Source organism: Colias philodice, chromosome 25, assembly GCF_061535455.1.
Source record: "Colias philodice isolate Cphi_HAF_F1 chromosome 25, ilColPhil1 Martin Lab GWU primary, whole genome shotgun sequence".
Classification (NCBI taxonomy): Eukaryota; Metazoa; Arthropoda; class Insecta; order Lepidoptera; family Pieridae; genus Colias; species Colias philodice.
The window spans coordinates 5,268,300-5,295,945 of record NC_143110.1 but is presented as its reverse complement, the minus strand read 5'-3'; the positions used below and the strand labels follow the sequence as shown (position 1 = coordinate 5,295,945).

Here is a 27,646-nt window from a genome sequence, read left to right as displayed (position 1 = left end):
CAGATCTCAAAACTAACTCCACATCCACATCTCTGTATCTCTTATAACTTGACCAACATGATAGGTACTTACTTTTTTAATACTTAAACAATCACTTGATACATTTTTAATGGATAGAAAAAAAATCGATCACACAGCGGACTTCGATCCCGCGTCTTTCGCCTTTCAGGCAAAATTTCCATTTGCATTGTCATGCAAATGAAACTCTTAATAAAACTAAATACTTACAAAAAATTTTTCTCCCAATTATTTTCTTTTAATTCTTTTAAAAGCTTTTCAAATTGGTAACAGCACAGTAACAGTTATGACACGTATAAAATATACGCAGTCGTATTGATTTTTATGCATGACAAAAAGATAATACATACCTATATAGGTAAATTACACTTAGTTTAGAATCATGTGTAATGTGTTACATAGAATACATTTATTATATTATATTATATATAAACTGTGATTTGTATACCTATGTATTCTAAGATGGAATTCGGTATCTCCTGTTTATGATGTAATTCTTATATAGACAGTCGATAAATTACAGTAAATGAAAAAGTTATGCATATTCTGTAAGTGAGTGAGTTGTGAAATATATTATCTTTCTCTCGTATTATAGAGTTTATAAACAAATTATGACTTCATAAGGATGCAAAATAAAACGAAAACGATTAATGATTATCTTTTATTTTTAAATAACATAATTTACAGCAAAAGAAATGGTGTCTACACTAAAGTATGCTATTATTTAGCAGGATTGGAACAGGCCCTTGGCGCGCATCTCTTCGAACTCCTTCTCGGCATCATATGTCCTGTAACAAAAAAAATAGCATTTATTTGATGGTAAAATTAGAATTTCATGATATTTTACGTTTTAGAAATCAGGAACAATTTTTTTTTGTAGATTTATCTTAACAAATCACATGTAAACAATTTACTGTTGTAACCTATTTAAGAAATTTTACATTATTTAATATGTATTTTAAAATTTTAATTCCATAATTATTATTGCGACTTGAGTATAATGTGAGGACATTATACATTAGGCTAAGCTAGGCTAGGCTTTTAACTGAATGGTGCTGTTTAATTAACTACCTACCAGAATGAAATCCAGCCGTATCATTAAATATAACAATGTTGTTATGTTTAAGAAAATTTTACCAAAATGATTAATAAAACCTAGGCTAATAATGAAAAGACTGATTTAAGCAGTTGTCTGCAACATGTACAAGGACATTAAAGTTGGTCTGTTTTTCTTACATTTGTAATGGATAGTAAAGTGGATAGATAAAGTGTGTCATTTTATAAAATACATTTCCTAGGTTTTAGATAAAAAGGTAGTATCTTATAGTTTATCTGTTAATTACAGACATATTAATGAATTGAATGTTATTTTAGATTTTGTACAAAGAATGATAGTGACATTTAGAGACTTATTTTATACGCAATTTATGAATTATATTATATTTTAACCAGATGTTTTGACTGTCTTTAATTTCTTAGTGTATAATACTCGCGTAAGATCAAACTCAAGATATAATTGTTTTTAGTCTCTCACCTGTAGAATTCAGCGTACTTCCTCTTGCGCTCATTTCCGACGAGTTGCTTGAAAGCAACCGCGCTCACGCCAGCGAGGACCAAAGAGATGATCAGGTTACGCTTGATGGCTGTGTTGAGGAGCCCTCGCATCTGGGGCTTCGCTACAGTGGACACTGCGCTTTCACCAGCCATCTAAATATTGCATAATGCATTTTTAGATTGGTCATTTATTATATATACTTTTGTTTACTATATAATACATAACAATACATACACATAGATGCAGATACACATAGCAATGAAATGAAAAGGTATTTGATAGACTGTTGGCTATATTGTATATAGTGGATTGCAAATTCGGAATCTTATAGAACAGAAGAAATTCAGACAATAGTCAAAAACTTAAAAAAAATCTTTAAAGTAACCTGGATGATGTAGACCTAAGATGTAGGTGATCAATGCACAATATCAAATGCATTTCTTTATAAAATATAACTATAGCAAACACTTAAAAAAATATTGGTTAACTCCCTACTCCAAAACCTTGACAATAAAGATTTACTACTTATGAAATGAGTTTATCAGTGTGCAAACTTATCATGGAATATTATATTAGAATTTAGAAAAAAAATTATATACCAATATAGTATAACTAAATATAACTAAATCCTTAAAATCATTTCTAATTTTCCTAATTGATCATTATTATTTCATATTTGGAATCTAAAATAATTAAATAGGTAATTTCATTAAAAATTCCTTTGAAAATGGAATACAATAAAGTAGGGTTATTTTTTTTATCTATACTTCCCATAGGTACTATAGAAAATAGGTTGTAAGTCGTTAGTCCTAAATGATAATCTATTATAAGTTTATCAATTATGTCGAAAAATCTATAACTGAATAGAAAAGATGCAAGGGTTTATATGAGTGGAGGAAAATATTATTGACGTTCTTACATAACACCAAACCATAAAAGTCTAATCTCAATTAGTTAATAAACATGAAATTGTATGAGTAATGTGAAGTAGAGCTTTAAATTATTTAATTAAAAATTACTTACGTTTTATATTATTATGGTATTGGTATCCGCAACACAACCAAAGATTTTAATACTTGCACAATACTTTTAGCAAGTAGATAAACTGTTTTTTAGGAGCGATCGTTTCGTGATTCGTGTGACAACTGACATTTGCTGCAGCACAGAAACGTTTCGCTATTGGCTATTTCGTTGAGTCGCAATAAAGCTAACCAATACAGGAACCAGAAAATTGTATTGATTCGTAGACAGAGAATTGATTAAAATTGTTAAAATTATGCAGTACTCTGTGGTGTGGTCGATAATTTGCATTCAGATGTAAAAAAATCATATTATATTTTATCTACATTTATGACTAATAAATTTTTAAATCATATGAATGCAAATTATCGAATAAATAATAATAACAGTGAAATGCTAGCCAAAAAACGAAAAGAAAGCCGTTCAGTGTAGTAAATTTTCAAGAATATCGCAGAATAAAATTCTACAATCCTAAATATTTTTAAGCAGCATTGAGCTATTTTTGGTAGGGGAAAACCTTATTGGGAGGTGTCGCCACTCATCAAAATGAGCGTAGTATAGTAGTAAAATCAGTAATACTTATGAAGTAGGTATTGCGCCAATTTATTACATTTTCGAATGATCATAAATTATTTTAAAATAGGTATTTTATGTGGTATTTTATCTCAAAACCTATATATTTTATGCCCGAGTAATTTAATCGTTGTCACATAAACAACTACCGTTTTTGAATAAAGTTATATATTTAATCAGATGAATAATTAATTAATGGACAGATTGACTATTTTATACTTATAACATCCCTTTCACGGTTTAATTATTCATCTATTCAGAATGTTGGTAGACCGTAGAGTACATATTATTATCTAAATTCAATCTTTGAACAGATCAACATGTGTAAGTTTTTTTGCATTTAGGCCAAATTCCTTTCACTGCTTTTGAAATGTGTGGGTAGTTGGGTTGAGTTGGGCAGATAGAAATTTAATATATATTGTGTATGAGTATGAGTGTACTCAACGTCGTTGATAACACTCCACAAAGCAGATTTCAACAGGGAACCAAGTCTTTCCTCTTTAGACTATTGGTTTTGATTTAAATTATTGATGCGCTGTTTTATTTCAATATTTAAGGGGGATGTGTTTCAAATAACTCTAAATTAATATTTTTGAAATGAGGGTGGTCAGATTGAAACAACAAAGTATTTTTTATTCATTTATTAATAAACTAACTTTACAAATTTAATAATAGCAGAACAATAATATTCCTTATTTTCTTTCATTCATAATAATATGATAATAATTCACCATGACTCATCGTACTTTATGAATATAATTATATGATTTAAAAATAATGGAGAACGACAGAAAAAGCAACTTACAGGAAAGTATATGCACAATAAAAATGATGACGCAATTTCATAGATTGCCAGCAACAAAAATTTACAGGCGCTCACTCGTCTAAAAACCGACGCGCATCTAACAACACGTACTAGAAAAAAATATTACAAATAACATAAAGTTAAATTTTATTGTATCGATTCTTTTATTTATTTCACTATTTCTGCGATTCTATTTACAAGTTATATAATGTTTACATACCAAAACTATACGCTATCTCATGTGTGGTGTATCCCTAACCTATATTTATAAGTGTTTAAACTATTTGTATTCCTCTTTCATTATAGATATATAAATGTATAATAAAGATATTTATCGGCATAAATTACTATCAATTAGTCGAAAATAAAAACAAAAACAATACAACTAAAAGGATAACTATACACCCAATATACAGCTAGTTTGAGAGTCCATTCACTATAATTATATGGTACAAGCTTGCAGGTCATAACTCTTATATAATACAAGGCTTCGAAATTCCTACAGGAGTCCGCGTGTGGAACTGTCGCTGGAAACAACGGCCGGTATATACAACAACTCCCGACAAAATAATCCATAAAAAAACAATTACTTAACGCGTAACATATATTAATTTCCCCATCTATACATAAAGATTTACAAGTGATATTACATCGGTCGGAACCGAAAATTTTCAACTAATAATTTATAAAAGTCGACGAAACATTTTCAAAACTGTAACACAAAGGCATGTGCACTTTATCGTTCTGCTCTCCACCCCCACAACTAATCGCACACAACTATTAAATACTAACACATTTTGGGATACGTTCCTTCGGACGATCGAATGCTTCGGAGTGGACAATTTAAAAAATATAGTAAATATTATGTAGTTTTCAATACAACAACAGCGACGTTTTATTTCTATAAACATTTCATAGCGTCCACCGCGAAGCGTCCGATCGCCTGAACCGAACGTAAGCCAAAACAAAAAATACATATACTATAGACAATGCAGTAGACACAGCTCTAACCACGGCACATGTTTTAGGGCACAATTTTATCAGGCAATTCATTATATTTAACTATAAAATATTCTCAAATATATTATACTACGTACGCACTAACACATTTTTGTATTGTAGCACTATCACTGTTCGACCTAAAATATTGACAACATGTCAAATTATATGGGACAAAATGGCGGGAAAAGGGAATTAATAAAAGAGAATGACTCGAGTAAGAATTTAAAACACTGTAAAGGGTTAAAAACTTTATAGCTATAGAAATAAATCGATTCACATCCACTTATTATTGCTTTGGATTGTATCATCTCAGACTTAGGAACCGCAAAATAAAATTTCATACATATATTAAATAATATGAATTTCATCAAACGTAATGTAAATAAAAAAAAGAGTTAAAATTGTTAATAAAAAATGACTACACGAATTCCTCCAAAACGGTTAAAAAAATGTTAATCTGCAATAATAAATACTATGACTACTTAGACTAACTTTTCCAAAATTCAATTCACTATGTACAGTGCAAATAAAGTGCCTAAAACAAAAATTGCATTCAATTACAATCACTGGTTTTGAATTCAATAATAATTTAAAGAATAAACTGCAAGAACTGAAACGGGAAATTGATATAATGCGTGCGAATGAAGATACGGTAGAGACGAACACGTGATATCTTGCCGTCTCTCTCTGAACCTGTAAGATACACATGATTTAGAGCGAGACGGCAAGAGATGTCCGAGTTCTCTCAGCCCCATCCCCATTCACAACAAATAAACAACAACGGATCAAAGTAAGTTTTGTTTAGAATACTGGAAGCCCAAACAGACAACTGTTGAAACACTCAGTCACGATTATCATCGTTTCACTAAGAAATTATTTAAGTATTATGTCACATTTAAATTACAATTATTGGTCGTGAATTCTTAATCATAAAAACACTAACATTACATCGTAATAGCGGCGTCCGTTTTACGCGGGAAACCGCCATCTCGTCAATAACTTTTTAAATTCAAGAATAAAAAAATGCAAAGATCACACTGTCAGACCGTTTCCCGCTAAAACGTATTAAAACTACATCGCGGTTCGCTTTACCGATCACGAAGTTACGAGTCGTGCAAAAACGTATGAAAATATCTTTTTAAAACTTTATGAATTTACTCTTTATATCTCTCGGGTATTTATTCTATTATAACAATGTGCCTACAAGTAAGAGTGCTTTTTGTACAATATCGATACATTCTATTACTAAACTAAGGCTCTCGCGTTTGGCTCGCTCTCATACGAGCTCCGCCGGTAAATACTCGTACAGACACTCTTAAAATACTCCATACAAGAAATTAACTTATAATTTAAAAAAAAACTGAGTGCTTTATAGTGAATGGTAACATCGTTTGTTCACTAATTAAAAAAGTAATCAACGCCGCACGCCGTTTCATCGAAAGCTCATGTGGCATCGTAAACATGAACACTAAGTCGAACACTCGCATTTCCACCACCGCGTATCACATATCCGAAATAAATTAGAAGCATCCCACGCGTATTGCACTTTCAAATTTTCATTTAGAAACTGTTGAGATTCATAAAATGGAAAATTCACATGTATATTTCGGGCGAGCGGGGCCGGGTGGAGGTTTTGTGTTCCGAGCAGGGCGCTGGGCGAGCGCGTCTACACTGTAGTCCGGGGCACTCGCGAGGCGTTCGCGGTCGATCACAGTACGTATAGTTGTGTGTCAGTCGAGCGGGTAGAAGAGCGGCAGGGGCAGGGGCAGGGCGAGGGGCAGGGGCAGCGGCAGGGGCAGGGGCAGGGGCAGCGCGTGGGCACGCGCGCGTCGCCGCCGTCACTTGCCGTCGCGGGACGCGCGCCGCCGCCGCACCGCGCCCGGGTTCGCCGGGGTGCCTTCGCCCACTGGAAAATGCAAATTCAACTTTAGATAACTTTTACTAAACATAGAAAATTAAGAGCTTTTAGAATTAATTCATTTTACCTATTCAACATTGTTATTAATGCAACATGTAAACAATCTTTTTAAATGATTAGCTAATTGTAAATGTAGTAAAGAGAATTATTGATTTTTACCTAGCGATTTCATTAACATACACATACGCACATGCAGTTCCAACACTAGCGTATGTTATAGTCTTATAGTAAATTCTATTAAATCGGTCCAGTAGTTGTTATGTGAAACAATAAAGTAATAGTTAAAGTTTTACAAAATACCCACCAGCACTCCTCGTTTTCCGCCTGACAGTGGTGGTGTTGGGCGGCGCGGGGGCTGCGGGGGCTGCGGGTGCTGCGGGCGCGGGGGGCGCAGGCCCGTGCCGCACGGAGCGCCGCGTGCCCACGCCCTCAGCGCCCTTCACCACCTTCACACCCGGCTTCACCGTCTTAACCCCTTTCCCCCGCACTTTGCAAATCAGCGGCTCGTCGCTGTCACTATCCGAGTCCTTTTTAACTTTGCCACCGATCACCACCGGGTTCGCGGGCTTCGGGTCGACGCGTCGCGGCTTCTTCTTCGGCCGGCCGGGCGAGAGACCCTCCTCTATGCTGATAGTGGACGCGCACGAGCTTTCCGACTCGCGACGTTTCCGCTTCGCGCCGGGTATCGGTTTAGGTGCGTTTGGCGCGTTGGCCATTCTTGGACTCGTTTTATCCACTGAACTGCTTCTGAGACAGTTTCTCTGCTGTAACGCGGGCGAATCTGACCGCTCGAGCTTGTTGATCCCGGGGCTTAACCGCGGCGTCTTTGGCCCGTCGGCCGGACTGTTCATTTTACTACTCGATCTCGTTCGAACACTACTCCGCGCTACTCTCTCTAAGGCAGATGGAGACGGCGATTCCGGTCGCTTCCCCGTGTAGTCCGGCGTAGGTATCTCTATCAACAATTGCTCTAATAAGCTCTTATCGGGAAAGTCCGCCTTCAGCGGTAACCTCTCTATTTTCTGCTCCGGCTTCTCTTTACACTCTGTTTCTGAATTTTTAGTTTCACCATTTTCAGAAATTGTTGACTTTTCTTCCTTACTTTCTGACGAATCCGACGCAGATACTTTTTCTGGATTTGAATACGTGTATAAAGGTGGTGATATTCTGCTGGGTAAATGATCGAAATCTTCTACGCCCTTTTCTTTTTTAGGTGAAACGTTTGTCTCTTGTTTGCACGTTTCATTGTTTTGAGCAATATTACATTCGAGTTTAACTTCATCCTCTTTTTTAAGTTCTTTCGTCGGGTCTCCCCTATCGTCCCCTCGTTCTATACTTTGGTTAGGCGGTTTCTCGTCATCCCTGAGTATAGGTGTGGGTTCTCTTTTCACTTCTTTGGTCTGATTCGTTTCATCGGGCGGTCTTCTGGGCGCATCGTCACCGTTTATGTGGTCTCCGTGCATTTTCGCCAACTCTGCTTCAATATCCCCCATATCGTCGATATCTGGTGGTCCAGGATCGTAGTGAGGTTGACCCGTCGCTAGCGATAACCTTTCTAAAAGTTCATCAGAAGCGGGGGCCGGGTCTATGACGCCTATTATCCTCTGCACGGACGTCGGACTCGTCGATCTGGGCATGTCTAATCGTTCTTTTCTTTGCGGACCGGGCGGCGACTGACTGGCTTGGTTGGGCGACTTTTCCGATAACGCGTCCATAGATTCTATTCCGGAATCTTCGCCTTGTGCTTGCGAGTTGGGCGACCTATTGCTGAACTTCTCTGCTTCGGGTCTCGCTGTTCGTTCAGCGACGAGTTTGCAGTAGGATTTGTCCTTGGGCCTCTCTTTCCTTCTAGGAGAAACGGCTCCGGATCGTTGACTAGAGGCAGGCGGAGATGAGTCCACTCGGCTCGCGCCTATCGTGCCTACGTTTGTCGATCCAGGAGGATCTGGAACGCAAACAAAGGTACTCCTGTAAATATGTTTAGAATCAGCTGATTGGAGGATTTATCCTCCTGTAGATTATTCTACTTGAATGTGTAAGTTTTAATTTAGATATGAATTAATTTGACATAGAAAAGTCAATGGATGAGATTGAAACATTATCCTTTTATATTTAAAGCAAAATATTAAATTAAAAAAAGACTTAATGTGCATTAAGAATTAAGATACTTCAAATGATATATTTGCAGAATCAAATGGGATTAGAATGGTTACATAAACAATGATTTAAAGCAATAAATAAGTAAATCATTATGCTTTATTATTTAGGAAATAAAAATAAATCAGAATTCTACCATGACTAGTATAAATTAATGATATTTATGTTCTGTTTCATAAGAAAATGGGCATTTTTTTGATATTTCAAGTTATTTTATACATTCTAGTGATATATCTCTAATGAAAAAATGGATTTATGAGAATATAAATGAATAATAGGTTTTTATACGGAATAAAAATGGAATGCCCAATATTTTATTATTATACAATGAATTTATTGATACTTATTGTACTAACTACATATAAAAGTAACTCATAAGTCAGGAAAATAGAAAGAAAACGCGAGAGTAACGATTTCATGTTTAATAAAATTTTATTTAATGATTTTCTCAAAAATTTCGTTACTTTACAAGTTTCAAAATGTTTCGGAAAAATTTAGCTAAGCTTAAATATATTTAGGTTTTCATGCAAAATAATTTTTGTGTGAAAATATTTATCAATATGTGTCAATTCATTTCATTCAGTTAATATATTTCTATACATTTTAATTTATAATTTATAATAATTTGTATGAATTTATTTATATAGGAAATATATTGAATTTAAGTATATTATTAAGTCACATGTACAGAAGCAATAATTTTGTAAACATTTTGATTTTTTTAATGTTGAAGTTTTAATAAATTTTGATAGTAATTGGACCAATAAAAAGAAAATGTAACTTTTTGTAAAACTGAACAGAATTAAGGATAGAAATAAGCTATACTCTGAGTATTAGTAATTTAGTTTGTTTTGTAATATTTTTCAATACTTATATGATAAGTTTTTTTGTTACTCTTTCATTTTATTGGTACACACACTAACTAAACAATATAACAATATTAATATATTAGAATTCTGCATGCACTGTAGGTTATTGACAGTCTCATGCTACATGTATGTACAGAATTCAATTTGAAAGCAGATTGTTCTGTATATGCTGAAAGAGGCAATCATATATCCAATAATACCAAAAAGAAAATATAAATTGAAAAAAATAAGAATGTGTTAAAAATATATCATATACACAAATGTGTAAAGTAAATAAATGAATTTAGATATCATAGTTGATAAAATAAGAAAATATTAAAAAGGTACTATTAAATATTCAATTGCCAATCACGTAAATAATTACACATTTCAATAATAATTTATTTAAAATATTATTTACATAATGCCCATTTTCTTAACAATATACAGTAAAAACTCATTTGCTATCTATCTATATACTAATTTGTACCGTCAAAACGTTCACGTATAAAATACACAAGACTTACCTGGACAGGAACTATGGGCCGTTTTCCTTTTCTTCTCAGAGGGGAGTAACCCATTGGGCGAGGTAATTGCACTATCGGTGAGTGTCCGTTTCAACTTGTTGGTCTCGTCGTGTTGGAACTTGGTCTCGTCGTCCGCACTGAGCGTCCGTTCCAAGGCTTTATGACACTTGAGCAACCTACTGTCCAGTTCACTAGCACCTTCGTTCTCACATTCAGCGTTCACGTTCACCGATTGCACTTCACTGGTTTTTATATCACATTTCGCACCGTCCTTATCCACCTTCGCTGGTAACTTCTTTTTCGCGTCGTGATTGTTCGTCTCTCTGTAGCCCTCGTTCTGCGCATATTTCCCCTCCTTCTCTAACAGGTCATTCCGCCACTCTTTGTCCCTCTCTTTCTCTGCTACTTTCCCGCTGTCGCTGAGAAGCTTCGATTTCTTCTTCAGCTTCATATCTAAGCTCTGTATTTTGTTATTGAGTTTATAGTCGTGCGACTTTGTTACTATATGCGCGTTCTTCGATATCGTCTTCATTCTGTACACGACGCTCGTATCTCCGCTCACATCCGCCTTTATAGTCTCTCCTTCCCCGTAGTGATTATTTAACTTTATGTTCTTGAGGTTTAAATACTCATCAGTCTTTGAGTTTTCAGTACTATCACTCGATTTCGTCGCGAGAGACTCCTCGGAATCCCTCCGATGGGATTTTTCATCTGAGTCGAGGGATTTCCGAATTTTATTCTTTTTCGTGTGTAAATCACCAGGCGTGAATTTTTTCTTTTCTTTTTTCGAATTCTTTATGACGGCCGAATGACCTCTAAGGCTAATGTGTAGCGGTGGCACTCTGAGCTCGCCGTCTGTCGGTTTCTCACCCTTGGCTTGTTGGTTGATGAAACTGACATCGGCTTTGTACATCGGTTCATTCTTATCGAGTTTTAGCCTTAATTTAATTGATTCCTTTTCACCTGAAGGGGATTTGGGCGCCTCCGCTACAGGCGCCGAAGGCTTGGCGGCATGCGGCCGCGGTAAGGCAACTTTGGCAGGTTTTCCATCGCGTACGATCTTGTCTTTCAGAACGGCGGGTTTCTCCTTCGCCCCGCCCGTTCTCGGCTTCCCGCCCTTCTGCGCTACCAGCTTATCATCCTTGATCTCCTTCTTAATGACCTTATTTTTCGACTTTACATCCTCTTCCTTTTTACTTTCATCCTCTGCTACTTTAGCCACGCCAAAAAGCTCGGGCGTTTCATTCTCTTTAACTTTACACTGCGCCACGGTAACTTCTTCCGGCTTCTTCTCTTGTTCCTTCGGCGGAGAGGGCACGTCGTCCCTCATGAGCGTTTTGATGAGGTATCTTTTGCTCTGTTCCTCTATCTCTTGCGCGGTCGCTTGCGAGCCAACTGTTGCAGTTGAAACTGAAGCGGTAGCTCGAACCGGCAACCGTAACGGGGGCGGCATCGACGTCGAGTGATTCGTACTCCTATCGACCCGCTCCATGCTCATACTACACGACGACACCGTCGTGTTGGGCGGCGACTTGAACGGCGGATTCTGCGTCACCGTGTGATTAGGGCTATTCTGGAACTTAGTTTGCGGAGGCACAGGCGGTGGAGGCATGAAGTTATCGTTGAACGTCTCTGCGGGTTTGGAAGGCACATCGGCGGGCCGATTGGAGGTGACATCCAAGCTGGGCCCGTTAACGGGGGGGTTGTACTGGACGCCGGTGATCTCTTGGAGCAGGGCGTCGGGGTTGGAGTCGGCCGAGTTGGGGAGGTCCTGCTCGTAGAGGAGGTCGAGCTTGTTGGAGTCGAGGTCGGAGATGTCGTCGAGGTTGAGGTCTGCCCCGAGCGTGGGCAGCAGCTGGTCGAGGTCGCAGTTGTCGGGCAGGTCGGGCAGCGAGAGGCCGAGCGTGTCCCGGTACGGCTCGTTCCAGTCCGCAGTGGAAGCCGCACGCGACGCGGCACGCTGTCTCGCGTTGTACTGCTGCTGGTATCGCTGGAATTCCTGCAATTGTAATGGCAACGTTAACAGCGCATATATTGTTTACATACCTGATAAGTGTTCATTTGTTCTATTAAAAATATAAAAACATATCTGAATATTATTATAGTACGAACATAGAGACAGAGAACATAAAATTGCTATTGATGTGATTATTCACGAGGTTGTCATATAGCAGAAAGAGAGAGACACAAAAAAAGTATATGCAACTTGCTTGCAAAGCTTACTTTTGTAAAAATTAAAATAAAGAAACTACATTAATCATTTTAGTATCTAATCTAGTTTAGTCTTAATTAACAAGTTATACAATGAAATAGTTGTACCAAGAGCGCAATAGTAGCATAATTTATTGTCTTTTACTGTTATTCTTATTATACAGATATTAACACCATTAAATATTATGTTATGCTTTTCAATATAATAATAAACTAACTAATGAATCAAACACAATTAATCAAAAGTGGGACACTTGATCTGCCATGTTCTACAAAATAGTAAAGGTAACACTCCTTACCTGAAAGCTCGACTGCGTCTTCTGATCCATCGACGTGGGCGGCGGGGGTAACAACGCCTGCAGATCCTCCTGCGTGACCCTCGGCGGCTGTATCCTCGGCCTCGGCGCCGCTTGCCTGTACGGCGGCGGGGGCGGGGGGAACTCCGGGTACTGGGGGAACCGGGCCCTCGTGACTATCGTCGCGTTCGGCGGCGCCCGGTACTGCGTGGGGGGGTTGGGCCGCGTTACGAAGGCCCGGCGGATAAAGTTCGGCCGCTGTTGACGGGTTTGCGGCAGGGGGGAGGCTGTGGGCGCGGGCGGTCGGATTGTTGGTCGCGCGCCGCGGTACTCGAATGGTGCTCGCCCGACCGCTAGCTCAACCTGGAGATAATAAATTAGTGTTAGTAACTATTTACTACACCTACCTACTGTACCTACATTACTTATAAATCTATATGTACTGAACATTATTTTTTGATGTGTTAATTTTTGTTATCGATCATATAAATGATTAGCAATAAATTTGGTAGACAATTACAGTCATCCAGCATGTATGTAGCTATGTGTATAACTGTATTTTTTCACTAGTCATTATAATAATTGTAAATAATTAAGTGATGCATAACTTACGTCTTAAACATGCAAAAGCCTATAAAAGGTAAATATTATAGAATAGAATAGAATAAGGTATAAAATTTTGAAAAGATTTATCTACAGATTTTACATTACTTAATTATTGTATTAATTATAATTTATCGCACTTACAAAATAAACTTGAAGAATTACAAAACACAGTGCACATTACATGTTCACCTGTTCCACTACCTGCTTTTGCAAACACAACGCACCTGCGAGTCCTCCAAGCGGTCGAGCTTAGCCGGGTGCGGGGGCTTCGCCCTCGGCTGCGGCGCGGGCGCATCGTTCTGCAGCAGGTTCACGAGCAGCGGCGACGACATGGCCACCGTGGGCGGGGCGGGCGCAGGGGACGGCGGCGCGGGGTACGGGGGCGGCGGCCCGGGGAACGAGGATGTGGAGGGGCGAGCGAATTGTGGCGGCTCGGCCGGCGTGCTGCCCGTGCTGGGCCCGCTCGGCACGCTCGCGGGGCGGAGCGGGCTCGCTTGTAAACCTGCGAGTGAATGTCACGTTATTGAAGGAATATACTATACTCTTAAGGGCTGATTTTTCAATCCTTGGTTAAAACTTATTCGTCGAATAATGTTTAAAACTACCATTTTAAAAACGTATTCTAAATGCCCGTATTTGACAGTTTACGTGACATTTTAATATTATCGTGTAATACTTTATTGGACGGGTAAGTTTTATCCAAGCATTGAAAAATCGGCCCTAAAAACAATAATAATAAGGAATATACTATACTAGATTTCCAACTAGATATGTATTATTACACTTTCTTGTATATGTATATATTTATGCACTTTCTACCTATTTAATGATTTATTTAATGATTTATCCCAAGACCGCCAAATTGTACATTTATTTAAAGTTATAATTTATTTAAATGTTATTTATGTGTGCATTGTACGATAAAGTGTTTTCTATTCTATTCTATTTCCGCCCGCGGTTTCACCCACGTAGGTAGTCAAAAAAACATCCGCATAGATAAAAACTTTCCTGTTACCTAATCCAGTATGTGTGTGCTAAATATCATGACAATCGGTTCATCAGCTTTAGCGAGAAAGAATAAAAAACAAACAATACAAACTTTCGCATTTATAATACGTAGCTCGTACATTACGTATTTACATATTTTACATTACTTTGGGTATTTTTATAAAAATGATTGATCTGATGTTGTATGTGTTAAATAATAAAAAGATGTTAAGATAAGATTTTTTTATCAATACAATGATGTAACAAGTTAATGAGTTACTGTTATCTGTGACAGATTGTTACACAATGTTAGATCATCCTATGAACAACAGTATTCTCAGTTTCACATGCACTATCTATGTAATCGTTTAATTTTTGTTGAAGTGAAACTTCTTTAGGCACGTAGAGAGTAAAATTTCAAGGTTGCGTCATGGCAATACCCTCATGGAGTACGGCAACGATTTTGGTATCTTTGAATCTTGCCAAAGAAGTTTCACTTCTGACACGTGTGCTCGGCACACACGCTCTTTTTTATGTCATAGCAAGCAAAAGGGCAGGTGTGCCACCTGATGTTAAGCGGTCACCATCGCCATAAACACTTTTAAAACTGGAAGCGTTACAAATCAGTTAGTAAACATAATAAAATTTTGCAAATAAACTTTACCTAGTGTCTTAAAAAATACATAATTAGTATAAGAAATTACGCACCTAACGTATTCTCCTTGCGGTGTATAACGCGCGCTTGCGTCATGCTGCCGAACGGGAACTCGCACCGGTCCGACGTCGGCGTGGGAATGTTCTGCGGTATCTTGCCGTCCATCGGGCACACGGTGTTCGGCGACTTGAAGTTGTCGCGCGGCGTTGCCGGCTCGCCGCCCGCGTGCGCGGCGTTGCCGCTCGTCGACGCGCCGTCGTCGGCCAGTAGCCGCCCGATGCCGCCGAGGTTGGCCAGCAGTTCAGTGTTGGATTGCGATCGTGATGTGCCCGCATCTATGATACGATAAGTCATACTTTATAAATTTCTCAAGATAAACAAGCATATTCTTTAATGAATATAATGTAATTTCTATGTAAGCTTTCCATGTTTTAATTTCTGACCATATTTTTAGACCCACTAAATCAATCTTAAATAAGTAGGCATGGAAAATGTTTTAATTTCTACCAGCATTTTTAGACCATTACTTTTGTTTTTAATATAAAGGTAGCCTATGTCTATCTACAATATTATGGAATAAATGTCACTAAGCTATAATTCATCAGAAATAGATTTTATTTTATGAATTCAGCATTCATTTTTATGTCTAATTTAATGTATAAGCCATCTTCTAAAAATTGGTTCCATGTATGCAATTAATATTACAAAACAAAGGTAAATGCATCAAGTCCTTAAAATTGTTTGTCCTTCAAACTCAAAGTTAGGAACATGTTTTTATTACACATTTCATAAAAAGAGGAGCATGTGCACAAAAAAGTGTGGCGCATGAATTGAAGATGATCGATGTTATTAATACAGATAACAGAGTAACGTAATATATTAACTATTATAATTATAATTGAATTTATAAACATAATATTTAATCACGATACAATAATATAATAAAAAACAACAAAACCATGTCATCAGCACATTAAAATTTTAAATAATATTATATTCACTCCAGGACTTTCAAAATTAGAATATCGGTGGAATTTAATGCAGTGCAAGATTTAGTGTTGAATGCATAAATAATTTAAACTGATTAGTATTCCATAAAATGAATATTAACTATAGACCAAGAGAAGGAATTGCCACAAGCTGAGCAAGCTGACAATATAAGTTTTTAAATAAACTATGTTCTAACCAATGCTATTTTACGTAACTTTTTATTTGGTCCTTCGAGTCGGATCATAAATTGAATAAAAACAGCTGTGCAAAATTAATAACTCAGGCCCCGGAATCACAGACACAATAGAAAATCTATTGTGTCGTGGACCGATCGGGCCGTTCGGAGCTCAATGGGTTAACAACCTAATAATATCTTTTAATATAATTTTGTGAATTATTTATTTTTTCTCCTTGAAGTTATCGGTGAAATAAGGCACGGAGACATAATATTTTAACCCCCAAACACAAGAAATCGTATACAAATAGACACATATATTTAAACATGTATTGTATTGTAATTTGTATATAAATACACACTATATCTTTACATAAACTCAAACTCAAACTCAAACATTCATTTATTCAATTAGACTACTATTTAGTAGCACTTTCGAATCGTCATTACATAGTATTTTTAACATTTACCACCGATTCGGAAAGCAGTATCTATGGAGAAGAATCGGCAAGAAACTCCATAGTTGCTCTTTTAAAATAATGTCAATAAAGGAGAATGGGCACTTTTGTATGGATTCCGTCCCCAGAGTGTATCAAGTTGGGATATATTATGTCATTTGAAAGGTCATAATAATAGCTTCATTTTATTGTATGACACCAACAATGAGACTCGTGCAGGGAAAGAACTAGGAATCATTTAATTTTACTAAACCCGTGAAAGTCTAAAACAGTTTTATTTAGGATATACGCTTTTTTCATTCATATTTTCATATTATTTTATATAGCGTAGCGTATAAGCGGCACACCTAGACACCTATTGAGACTTTTTTCATAAAATATCATATGAGAAGATTTTTTTTAATATGTATCGCACTCAATTATTCTCTGCTATATGCGCAGAGTCCTTTTTCATGCGAACTTTGCTCTGAAGAAGTGCAATCTCACGATGATCGTGAGTTGGCACTTGACTTGGCACGTTGACTTGGTTCATAACAAATAAACATATGAGGAGATTGGAATTACAAAAATATACGAGAGAATATGTATTATATATATATTCGCTTTTCTACATGCTTTCAAGGTAGGTAGTTATGTAATATAATACAGTAAAGGAGATATACAGAACTAATAATCAACATCAATTATTTCATCCAGAAAAGTTGCTGGCAACAAGATATTATTTTGGTACCTCGCCCAGCCCAAATACCATATAATACTCATTATGTGCGCACATGTGCCTATTGTTCTTCGGCCTGTAAGGCACGAACAGTAATAGTTATTGATGGACTCTCTTCCCGTTGTTCTTGTATTTACTAAAATGTAAGAGTAATATGTTCGATTGGACACATGGCGGGATTGAATTCGACCTCTCAAAAGAAATCCTTCGACATTAATTCCATACTGTACAAGGTTGGGAATCATTGATTCGCATATTTCGATGCTATAGACACCATTCCTTATATGTTCGCTTAAATAAGACCGAGCACGCTTTATTTGGTAGGTGCCTAGTGCTATAAGGACAAGATCCTCCTCGTTTAATTCTGGGAATACTATTTCTCGAACAGCTTCGTCGGTTATTGTTTGGAACGCTGCCCTTTGTCGGTTTATATTATTCTCGACAACGTAATCACCCAAACAACGTAACGTAAAAACGTATGTAAAACACTGTTTTAGACTTTCACGGGTTTAGTAAAATTAAATGATTCCTAGTTCTTTCCCTGCACGAGTCTCATTGTTGGTGTCATACAATAAAATGAAGCTATTATTATGACCTTTCAAATGACATATATCCCAACTTGATACACTCTGGGGACAAATCGCCCATTCTCCTTTACATAATATGTATGTAACTTATATCTAACTACATAATATGCCAAAGAACTGTCCTGTGGTTTTTACGCGACAACCCTCCATGGGTCTTTATCGTCCATATATTCCTGAATACTGTAGTACGCTCTCTGAACTAGTACATTTTTTATGTAAGTTTTAAATTTAGAACTACTAAACTCTTTAGAGCCAGGCGCCAGCGCGCACGAGCAACTTTGTCTCCGCAACTATTTTGTCTCTCCCATCAATTTGTATGGGGAGTTGCGTCGCTACGTGCGCGCACTTTCATACTAGCCCATGGGTGGGAGAGACAAAATAGTTGCAGAGACAAAAAAGTTGCGGAGACAAAGTTGCTCGTGCGCGCACTGTCTTAATATTGTGAGGAATTCTATTGTATAAGCGTATACCTTGACCCATAAATGAATTTTTAACTTTAGCTAATCGGAAAAATGGCATTTCAATTCTATTCCTGTTCCTTGTGCCATAATCGTGTCTATCTCCTACTCTTGTGTGTAAGTCAGAGCTTTTGTGTACATGCAAAATATTATTAAATATATACTGTGATGGTACAGTAAGGATACCAGTATTCTTAAAATGATCTCTTAGTGGGTCCCGAGCACGTAAATTATATATAGAGCGAATGGCTCTTTTCTGTAAGATAAATATAGTTTCTATATCTGCAGCCCTGCCCCACAGTAGAATTCCATAGGACATAATGCTATGAAAATAGCTGAAATAAACCAATCTAGCCGTATCTTCATCGGTGAGATGCCTTATTTTTCGGACTGCATATGCAGCAGAACTGAGCTTACCTGGACTACTTACTGGACTACTTATTACTGAGCTTACATACAGGGTGACTTGTTATAGGTGTAATTAATAAAGGGGTGAAAACGATAAAAAATAATATATTTAAATGTTTTACACTGTAATACTTGACGTTTAAACTTTTTTTTGAATTTTTGAAAATTTACCAAATTCTTAGGGAAAACGATAAAAATTAAAAAAAAAGACGGATTGCACTCCGGGAGTGCCGGCAGAAGTGAAAACTTTATTATTAACGTTGAGCATGTTTGATATTTTGGAATAGTATCCGTCTTACGCTTTTTCGATCAGGTCACGTGTCCTGACGCGAGTTTAAGATTTTATACCCCTTAGAGAAAAAGTGCTCAATGCCGCTAAACAAGTTTTCACTTCAATAAAAATGTTTCACGCTCACCATCCGCCTCCGTGTTGATCCTCAGCTCGGCGCCGTGCTGCAGCCGCAGCGAGACGGCCGCGTCGCCGTCGAGCTGCACCGACAGTATGCCGAGCGCGCGCAGCTGCGGCGCGCCGGCCGCCGCGAGCGCGCGCAGCCGGGCCGCCGCCGCGCGCGGCACCGATAGCGTCACGCGCACCGAGTTCCACGGCTCCACCTGTACAACGCGTTACGAGTATAGACAATGATTCAAAAGTAAAAAAAAATTGGTTGTTTGTAAAGTAGGTTTACGATCGAGATGTTTACGTGATAACGTCTTATTGGTGGCAGCGCTCGAGATGAGACGGGAGATCGGTCCGTCTCTCTCTCGTTATACCTGCGATCGCGCTCGTGAGGTTTTGGTGTGACACAAGTTTCTGAACATGTCACCCGACTAAAACGATTTTAAAAACGTTATCACGTTAAAAGTTGTAGATAGGTTCCACGGCTCCACCTGTACAACGCGTTACGAGTATAGACAATGATATTCAAAAGTATAGATAGGTTACCAACACAACATTATGGGCCCTGGTAGATATTCATTCATAATAATGGCCGTAATGACGGCAAACATCGACAATCATTTGTTGGGCCAACACTGCCGATTGTGTAGAGTCTATTAGATCTTCAAAAATGTCACATTAACCCACACACGATTGGATGTAAAAGTAAGAAGGCATGATTCAATTAGGGTGAGCTAAATGTATGTTTAGTTTAATTATCATCAAATAATGAATATTTCAAATGTTGCAAGTACAGTTCCCTGCCACTATTCTGCAGTTTGTCACATGTGAACCTATAAAAGGTTCATAGGCTTAGTTTTAGGACTTTACGCCACACATTAAAGTTGTGAATAATAAACTTATTGCGTCGAGGGGATCGCAACCTTGGGAAATAATTTAATTAAGTAATTAATTCGTGAATTATGAGGATTGTAATATGATCCTCCTAGAATAACCGAATACACATTAGTAGTATGTAGTAAAAATGTTCAGGCAAAAACGATGACACTGATATATTCGGCTAGAACCTACTGTTTATTTTGATAAATTTTCCATCAGACTTCATGTTTACATCATCTATGTGTTCCAAGTATGATAGAAAAAAATACTATTCATGGATTTACAAAGCAGAACAACAACAATCATAAAATATTGGAAATAAAAACTTTTGTTGCATTGCAACACTTCAAAAACTAGATAACATCAACTATGACTGACCTAGATCTTTTTCTTTCAACAAATTACAGTAATCAAGCAAACTGATCAAGATAATCTTAACAATTCTCAAATCATCGCCACGTCATCATAGACTGTCCATGACCATGTTCAATGCCAGATGTATTGCTATGCTATTAAAAATTAAACTCATCTTCGCGTTAATAAAAGCAATTAATTTTTTTTTATAGCTCCATTTAATTTCGATAGAATAGTAAATTTTTGACGCGGCTAATTTATATCAGAGAATTTTGACGTCTTAATCTTTCTAAATAAAAAATATACTAATTTAAATTAGATAAGACTTCCTGTTCCTCATATTATATTCTAAAACACTTAAAAATGAAATTTTTGAAAAGGAAATTAAGAGAAGTTTTTAAATGAGACACAAAAATCAATTTGATCTCAAAACTTAGTACAAATTTATATTTTGAATGCTTTGTGTTTTTAATTAATATTAATAAAAAAAATGATTAGAACACAAACATTTTCTATCCCTGTGATTCTTTCTTGAACTATAAATAAACTGTAACTTTTAATACAAACAATTTCTTTTATACTGCCATTTTTTTACCAGACAAAAAAAAATATAAATAACAATTCCCTAGCACCAAGATCTCATATTGAACAACCAACTTAAGCATCTGTCATATTATCACTATGCTAATTGGCTAACAGTTATCTGATAGATACTTTTGTATATTCCATTAGATAGTTTATTAATAATACTGATATTTTTCAACTAATAACAATAATGATTTAATTCTTGTACAATATTTTGTCCAAATATAGAGGAAAAGAGATTAATAAAACATGTGTTGTTTAATACTGTATCCTCTTCTCTGAACTGGCTAAATTAAATTTTATTTTCCATTTTACAAAAATTTACCTATAACAATCTAAACACATAAGCAATCAAACCATTGTGGGTTCATATCTTTTTTTTTTTTGTATTTAAATAAAACTCTAAATTGACGTTGACAGCAAATTATCAGTCTTTTTGCAGATTACTAAAAGGTTGCCTGGTAGAGATCGTTATCTAGCGATAAGGCAGCTCTATGCTTATTTTAAATGTACTGTATGCTGTTATGTTTTTTATTTCTATAACAATAAAGGATTTTCATTCATACATACTAAATAGTTACTATGGCAGTATGATGAATAAACACCACCCATGGTCCCACTAATCGGATCTATCTTTTTACCATCATTCCTTTTTTAAGGTTGGGAAATGCTTTTTTTATGTCAGAGCAAGCAAAGGAGCAGGTGGGCCACCTGATGTTAAGTGGTCACCACCGCCCATAAACACTTGTAACACTAGAAGTGTTACAGGTGCTTTGCCGGCAAATAAGCATGCTTTTACGCATCCCCTTCTACCATAATTCCTAGACTATACTGCATGACACAAACCTTGTTAACTTTAAGCGTGTGCGGGTGTGGCTCCGCGAGCAGCACGCGCAGCTCGCGCAGCAGCCGGCGCAGGCGCGCGGGGAAGCGCGGGTCGCGCAGGTCGCCCTCGCAGGTGACCACCACGCCGCACGCGCCGCCGCCCGCCGCGCCTGGCCCGTCGCTGTCCGCTGCCATGCTGGAACGTGTTGGGGTATATTTAGATGAAATGAAGACTATATATGACTGTATATATATAAGTTAAAAAAAAAAATTAGATAAAATGAAGACAGAGAAGTACAGTTTAGTCCGCCTTGCAGTATACATGTTTTAATGAACAGAAAAAAAAATAGTTAGGTTAGGTACATATAATTTTTTTTGCTATTTTTAATGGTGATTACTAGTAACATATTTTATTTTAATAGAAAAACAATAACAAAAAAATTTATAATTGAAAAAAAAATCGATATTTAGCTTAGTTTTTGGTATATGTATATTGATATGGCCAATATGTATAGATTGTCTAATCTAAAAATGAACGCCCCTCCACTAAACTTAATTGTTTCAATGTGTGAGGACAAATAATTATTGAACCACTTTATATGTGTGCGCGCGTCGATTCTACTGCAAACTTTGACACTCGCGCACTGATTTGTCAACTAATCGGGCGATCAGTTCAGGTGCCTAGCATTGTATGGCGGGGAGAGCGCGCTATGTACGGAATGACACGTCCGTTCTGTCGTGCATCGCGTCATTTATGCACTAGTTGGCCAACTGGTCCTGTCGTTCGGGCATGGACGGGACTGGAGGACTGAACGACCAATGAGGCAGACCAATTTGTGTGTATTGCGTCTATACACGTACTTTGAATGTGAGCGTAAACACAGTGGAGGGGCGTTCATTTTTAGATTAGACAATCTATACTGTATAAGTTATGTACTTTATATTGATAAAAAATCTACTGGAAAAATCGCGTGTGTTTTAGCTATTTTTTTTTAAATATGTACAAACAAAAATAACATATTCTAGACAATAAATTGCGTCTTTCAAAGTAAAAGCGTGCGTCAAAGCTCAAGTATTTTTGAAGTGAAACTTCTTTAGGCGCGTTGAGAGTAAAATTTCAAGGTCGCGTCACGGCAATACCGTCACGTAATGGAATAGGGCGACGATTTTGGTATCTTTGAATCTCGCCAAATAAGTTTCACTTCTGACACCTGTGCTCGGCACACACACTCTTTTTTATTATATCTATTGGTCTTATTTAACATAATGTGTACTTTGAAAAAAAAAAGCTTGTCTTTGTAAGTTATTTTGGTTTTGATTTGTCACTTGAGACATTGTCTTGTTAAACTCTATTGAGGAATCAGACCAATAAGGTCTTTGGATTATTGTTTGATAAGTTGATGACAGATTTTGTTATTACGTTACATATAAATATTAGTTAATTTTTAATTCTTCATCTTAATCCATAACATAATTATAGACAACAGAAGTACTATTATAGGAATACAAAGAAAATAAATATAATAATGCATCCAATGAGAAAGTTAAAAAAATATTAATTCTATAATGTTACTAGCGATCCGCCCCGGCTTCGCCCCCTATCTCTCAAGTTGGATCGAACTACACATGGTGTGCGAATTTTATTATAATCGGTTAAGTGGTTTAGGAGTCCATTGAGGACAAACATTGTGACGAGATTTATATATATTAAGATTTACTAGATTTGGAACTTCTCAAATAGGAAAATTATTGTCAGGATATATTAATAAGTAAGCTAAATTAATAATAGTAATTAACCATTAAAAAAAAACTCAATTTTAATTATGTGAAATCTAATGCTATTCTAAATAAAATATGAATGAATGTTAATGCTAAGGTCCAGGTCATTCATCAACATATTCATAATCTTATCAACAGTTTTAATTAACAATTTAACACGTAACTTCGAAGCAAAAAGTAATATTTTACTAAAAAATTGCCAGCGCAATTATGTAATCCATACTAATATTATAAATGCGAAAGTAACTCTGTCTGTCTGTCTGTTACTCAATCACGCCTAAACTACTGAACCAATTTGCATGAAATTTGGTATGGAGATATTTTGATACCCGAGAAAGGACATAGGCTATCTTTTATTGCGAAATATGGACCACGGGCGAAGCCGGGGCGAACCTCTAGTATGTAATAAAATAATTTATGATTTATAAACAATAGAAAAAAAAAACAAAATCCAAAAATTATTGTTTCAAAACGAAAATGTATATTTTTTGTGATAATGAGATAGTTGCTGCCTAGTTACAATATTTGAATGTTCTTAAGAAAATCAATTTATTTATTTAAAACAAAAATCAAAACTTGAATGATGAAAAAATCTAAGGAATCTTATGAACACATAGAATGCTTAAATAAACAGTGATACAACTATTCGTCCATAAGTAAAGTTCTTGCACACACAAAATTGAATCACTTTCAATTAATAACAACTTTCTATTGAGTATTTTCATCTCATTCTCAATCAATAATTTAGATACTTTTCCTCAAGTTAAAAATGTAACCATAATCATTTATTTGATGATTTAGGGCCGATTTTTCAATGCTTGGGTAAAACTTATCTTTCCAATAAAGTATTACACGATAATATTAAAATGTCACGTAAACTGTCAAATACGGGCATTTAGAATACGTTTTTAAAATGGGAGTTTTATACATTATTCGACGAATATGTTTTATCCAAGCATTGAAAAATCAGCCCTTAGAATTAATATTGAGAAAATAATGTTGAACATGACATCTTCTCAGAGTTTATTGTAATTATTACCTTAACATTTGTCTTATTCCTTAATTTTTATGCCTTTTTTCCAGCTTCATTATAACACACTCCCTTCCTACTAAGTGTTGGTTTAGTGTCCTATCAGGATATACACTAAGTGGTTTAGTGCCCTATCAGGATATACACTTGATTCTAGTAGTTCCTTTGAATTCACGATTTTACAAATCAAAATATGTATAAAACACAAATATTTTAAAAATATTTAGCCGCTAATAATATTGAATAAAAATTCTTCCCATTACAACTGTATTCCATAGTAATAATAAGCAGTGAGATTTTATTTCCTACATAACTCTGAATATTTTATTATTTAACGAATGGGATATTTAAATTTATCATTGATAACAGATATTTTATAAATTAAATAGAAACATGTTTTATCTAACTATTGTGGAAAACAGGTGCTTTTTACACAGAAGCGTAACAGACATTCCCTTATCCAGATTTTGAATGGACAATAATATATATTAAGCACTTCCTGAATGGGCCAATTAAAGCATTATTATGCGTAAATACAACATTATGTTATATTAATGTAATATTTACTTATTCATTCCCTACTTGATAAATAACAAAATAACCACGGGGTGAAAGAAGATTATTATACACTTGAAAACAGAATACAAATTACTTGAAAACAGAATACAAATTACTCAAAATTTAATTAAATTGTACTTTAATATTTTGTATAGCAATCTTTATTCTTATTTCATTCAAAGGGCACAATGATAAAGGGTTAAAGTTCATTTTCAAGAAAAATCTTTTAATCAAAGCTACTCCGTACTTTGAGAGGAACCTAACATTAATTTATGCTTGCATTAAATTTTATGGCATATATTTAATATATTACATTAATTAGTATTGTTTATCTATTTTCATTGATTTATTGTTACTTGTTCAAGTCCCAAATTATATATATATCTAATTAAATTGATGTTATTTGAATACAGTTACTGAGGTTATTGATCTGCTTTATATAAATATTTATTTTGCACTATAAAACATAACATTCACTAATATTTTCTTGTTTTTTATGATATATCTCTCTTTCTTGTGTTGTTTTTAATTAAACTCATCAGAATGAAAACACTTTAGGTTCTGATATATTCTGAAATCGAAAAATGAACTTGTAAATACCAAAGAAACAATTCTAACCTAAGAACATGGTTCCCATAGATTTTATTGACAAACACTGAAAAACTAATAAGAAATTTGGCATATAAAATCACTAGTCACTATGCCATAAACTTATTTGTGACAATTCCATGCAAACAACATTCAATGTGTAAACTTTTCGTGCGGAAGATTCCCTTTTTTTCAGACAAGGTCGGAAAAACACAGCCGCATGTGTTACACAACTTCTATACGTGTTTACGTGTTTTCGTAGTAAAGCAACACACGGTCGGGTGGAACGGGCCGGGCGCCGCTGAAGGCACGTCCGCCACCACCGTCCGCTCGTTGTCACCCTCGCAATGTGTCCATTTTGTTAGCGACACCGTACACTTGTACGATCGACAAAATGTAAATAAACGAAATAAATGCACTCACCTATCATACAATGTCACATTCCGCTTAATACCACTCAATTTCTATTGTCTCGTGTCCCAAATCATCCTGGAAAACCAAGCGCAACATTACATTCCGGCTCGTTCGCAAGGCAATTTAAGTTCTATGGTCACTCAATGTCCACTACTGCCAAAACATATGATACGCCACTTTTGTCCCGCCGTAGATTTGTCTGGGACTCTGTCCGTATTTTAAATTCAACTTTTCACATCGAATCACTAGACTAGAATTACAGGATTCTCTTCAAGAATCAAAACCACAGATTTATGTTCCAGTGACGCAAAGCTCATATATCGTGAAGAGCAGCAGCCATTTTGAAATGTACGGGGAGTACAGTCACGGCATGGAACATTAGTTGATTGTAGCCATTCTCGTTATTTACTACACTTCAAATTCAAGTTGGTAGCTAATAAACTTTAAGCAAAATCCATATTCACACTTTAGGTCACAAAACTTCACGCCGTATTCTTATTGAAACTATCCAAAACAACCTAAGCGACATCCGATAATTCTAGCTTACCCCATTTGCATGACACACATAGATTTCGAAAAAAAGCACTCAAAATACATATAAACGTACTTATTACGTATCGCGCCGTATCATTGAGAGTTCTAGCATCACATCAGAATAATAGTTCAATAGAAAAATCAGTAAAAAGATTAATATATATTTTACAAATAGTTAATCGGTACGAACAATAACAACGGACGCCATTTGCAATTTTCAACTTGACATGCGCATTGACTCAAAGTAGACAAACATATGTGTGATACTTTGTAGAAGCGTCGGAGTGAAATCTTTAAATTTATTAATAAGTGTGATATTTATTATTCAAATTGTTCAGAAATGTAATATTTCATTATTTTCATTAAATTTTCTTTAGATATAATTTTTACATCCCCGTTGAAACCAGTTTAAAAATTATTTACAGACGTCTTTACAATGTTGTCTGTATTCACTTTCATGCTCCAATGAAGGATTTACGTGATTGGTTCATATTATAATCTGAGGGTTTTTGTAACAATTTCCTGTAATATCATTGGACACCGTAATAAGACGTGTGACACGAATCACTTCCTGTTGTTATTTATTTTGTTATAAGTATTATGTAATTTTGTATACATATAATTAAACGAATAAAAAATTATAGATCTTAAATTGATAAGTGAAGCAGAAAATAGCTACTATAATATATTGCCGCTATCGTAGATTTTTTAAATAATATTGAATTGATAAC

At 35.9% G+C, this 27,646-nt stretch overlaps 2 protein-coding genes across 3 annotated transcripts; both read right to left on the bottom strand.

The window, feature by feature from the left end:
* Positions 1-665: 665 nt before the first annotated feature.
* LOC149477386 (cytochrome c oxidase subunit 6C-like) lies at positions 666-2,763 on the bottom strand. Its single transcript, XM_089710647.1, has 3 exons — positions 2,597-2,763; positions 1,553-1,725; positions 666-806 (listed from the first exon to the last, which is right to left on the bottom strand). Exons 2-3 carry the CDS (start codon positions 1,723-1,725, stop codon positions 743-745), a joined length of 237 nt encoding a protein of 78 aa, XP_089566773.1. The 5' UTR covers positions 2,597-2,763; the 3' UTR covers positions 666-742.
* A 1,031-nt stretch (positions 2,764-3,794) lies between these two features.
* On the bottom strand, positions 3,795-27,151 carry LOC149477385 (uncharacterized). 2 transcript variants are annotated; one of them, XM_089710654.1, is made up of 10 exons: positions 26,929-27,151; positions 26,391-26,456; positions 22,034-22,208; positions 19,389-19,584; positions 15,232-15,513; positions 13,761-14,038; positions 12,934-13,293; positions 10,424-12,422; positions 7,196-8,836; positions 3,795-6,879 (listed from the first exon to the last, which is right to left on the bottom strand). In XM_089710654.1, exons 3-10 carry the CDS (start codon positions 22,205-22,207, stop codon positions 6,812-6,814), a joined length of 4,998 nt encoding a protein of 1,665 aa, XP_089566780.1. In that variant the 5' UTR covers position 22,208; positions 26,391-26,456; positions 26,929-27,151; the 3' UTR covers positions 3,795-6,811. The 2 variants fall into 2 exon arrangements, with proteins under 2 accessions (XP_089566780.1, XP_089566778.1); XM_089710652.1 differs by having other exon boundaries at positions 26,989-27,151.
* Between the last annotated feature and the right edge of the window lie 495 nt (positions 27,152-27,646).

Bases quoted from the DNA above. Each gene is read 5' to 3' on its own strand.
- LOC149477386 (XM_089710647.1), bottom strand. From the start codon at position 1,725: ATGGCTGGTGAAAGCGCAGTGTCCACTGTAGCGAAGCCCCAGATGCGA. The intron at 807-1,552 runs GTGAGAGACTAA...TTTTTGTTACAG, and splicing joins AAGTACGCTGAATTCTACAG to GACATATGATGCCGAGAAGG.
- LOC149477385 (XM_089710654.1), bottom strand. From the start codon at position 22,207: ATGGCAGCGGACAGCGACGGGCCAGGCGCGGCGGGCGGCGGCGCGTGC. The intron at 13,294-13,760 runs GTGCGTTGTGTT...TATTATCTCCAG, and splicing joins ACCGCTTGGAGGACTCGCAG to GTTGAGCTAGCGGTCGGGCG. The intron at 8,837-10,423 runs GTAAGTCTTGTG...TTTGCGTTCCAG, and splicing joins GGCCCATAGTTCCTGTCCAG to ATCCTCCTGGATCGACAAAC.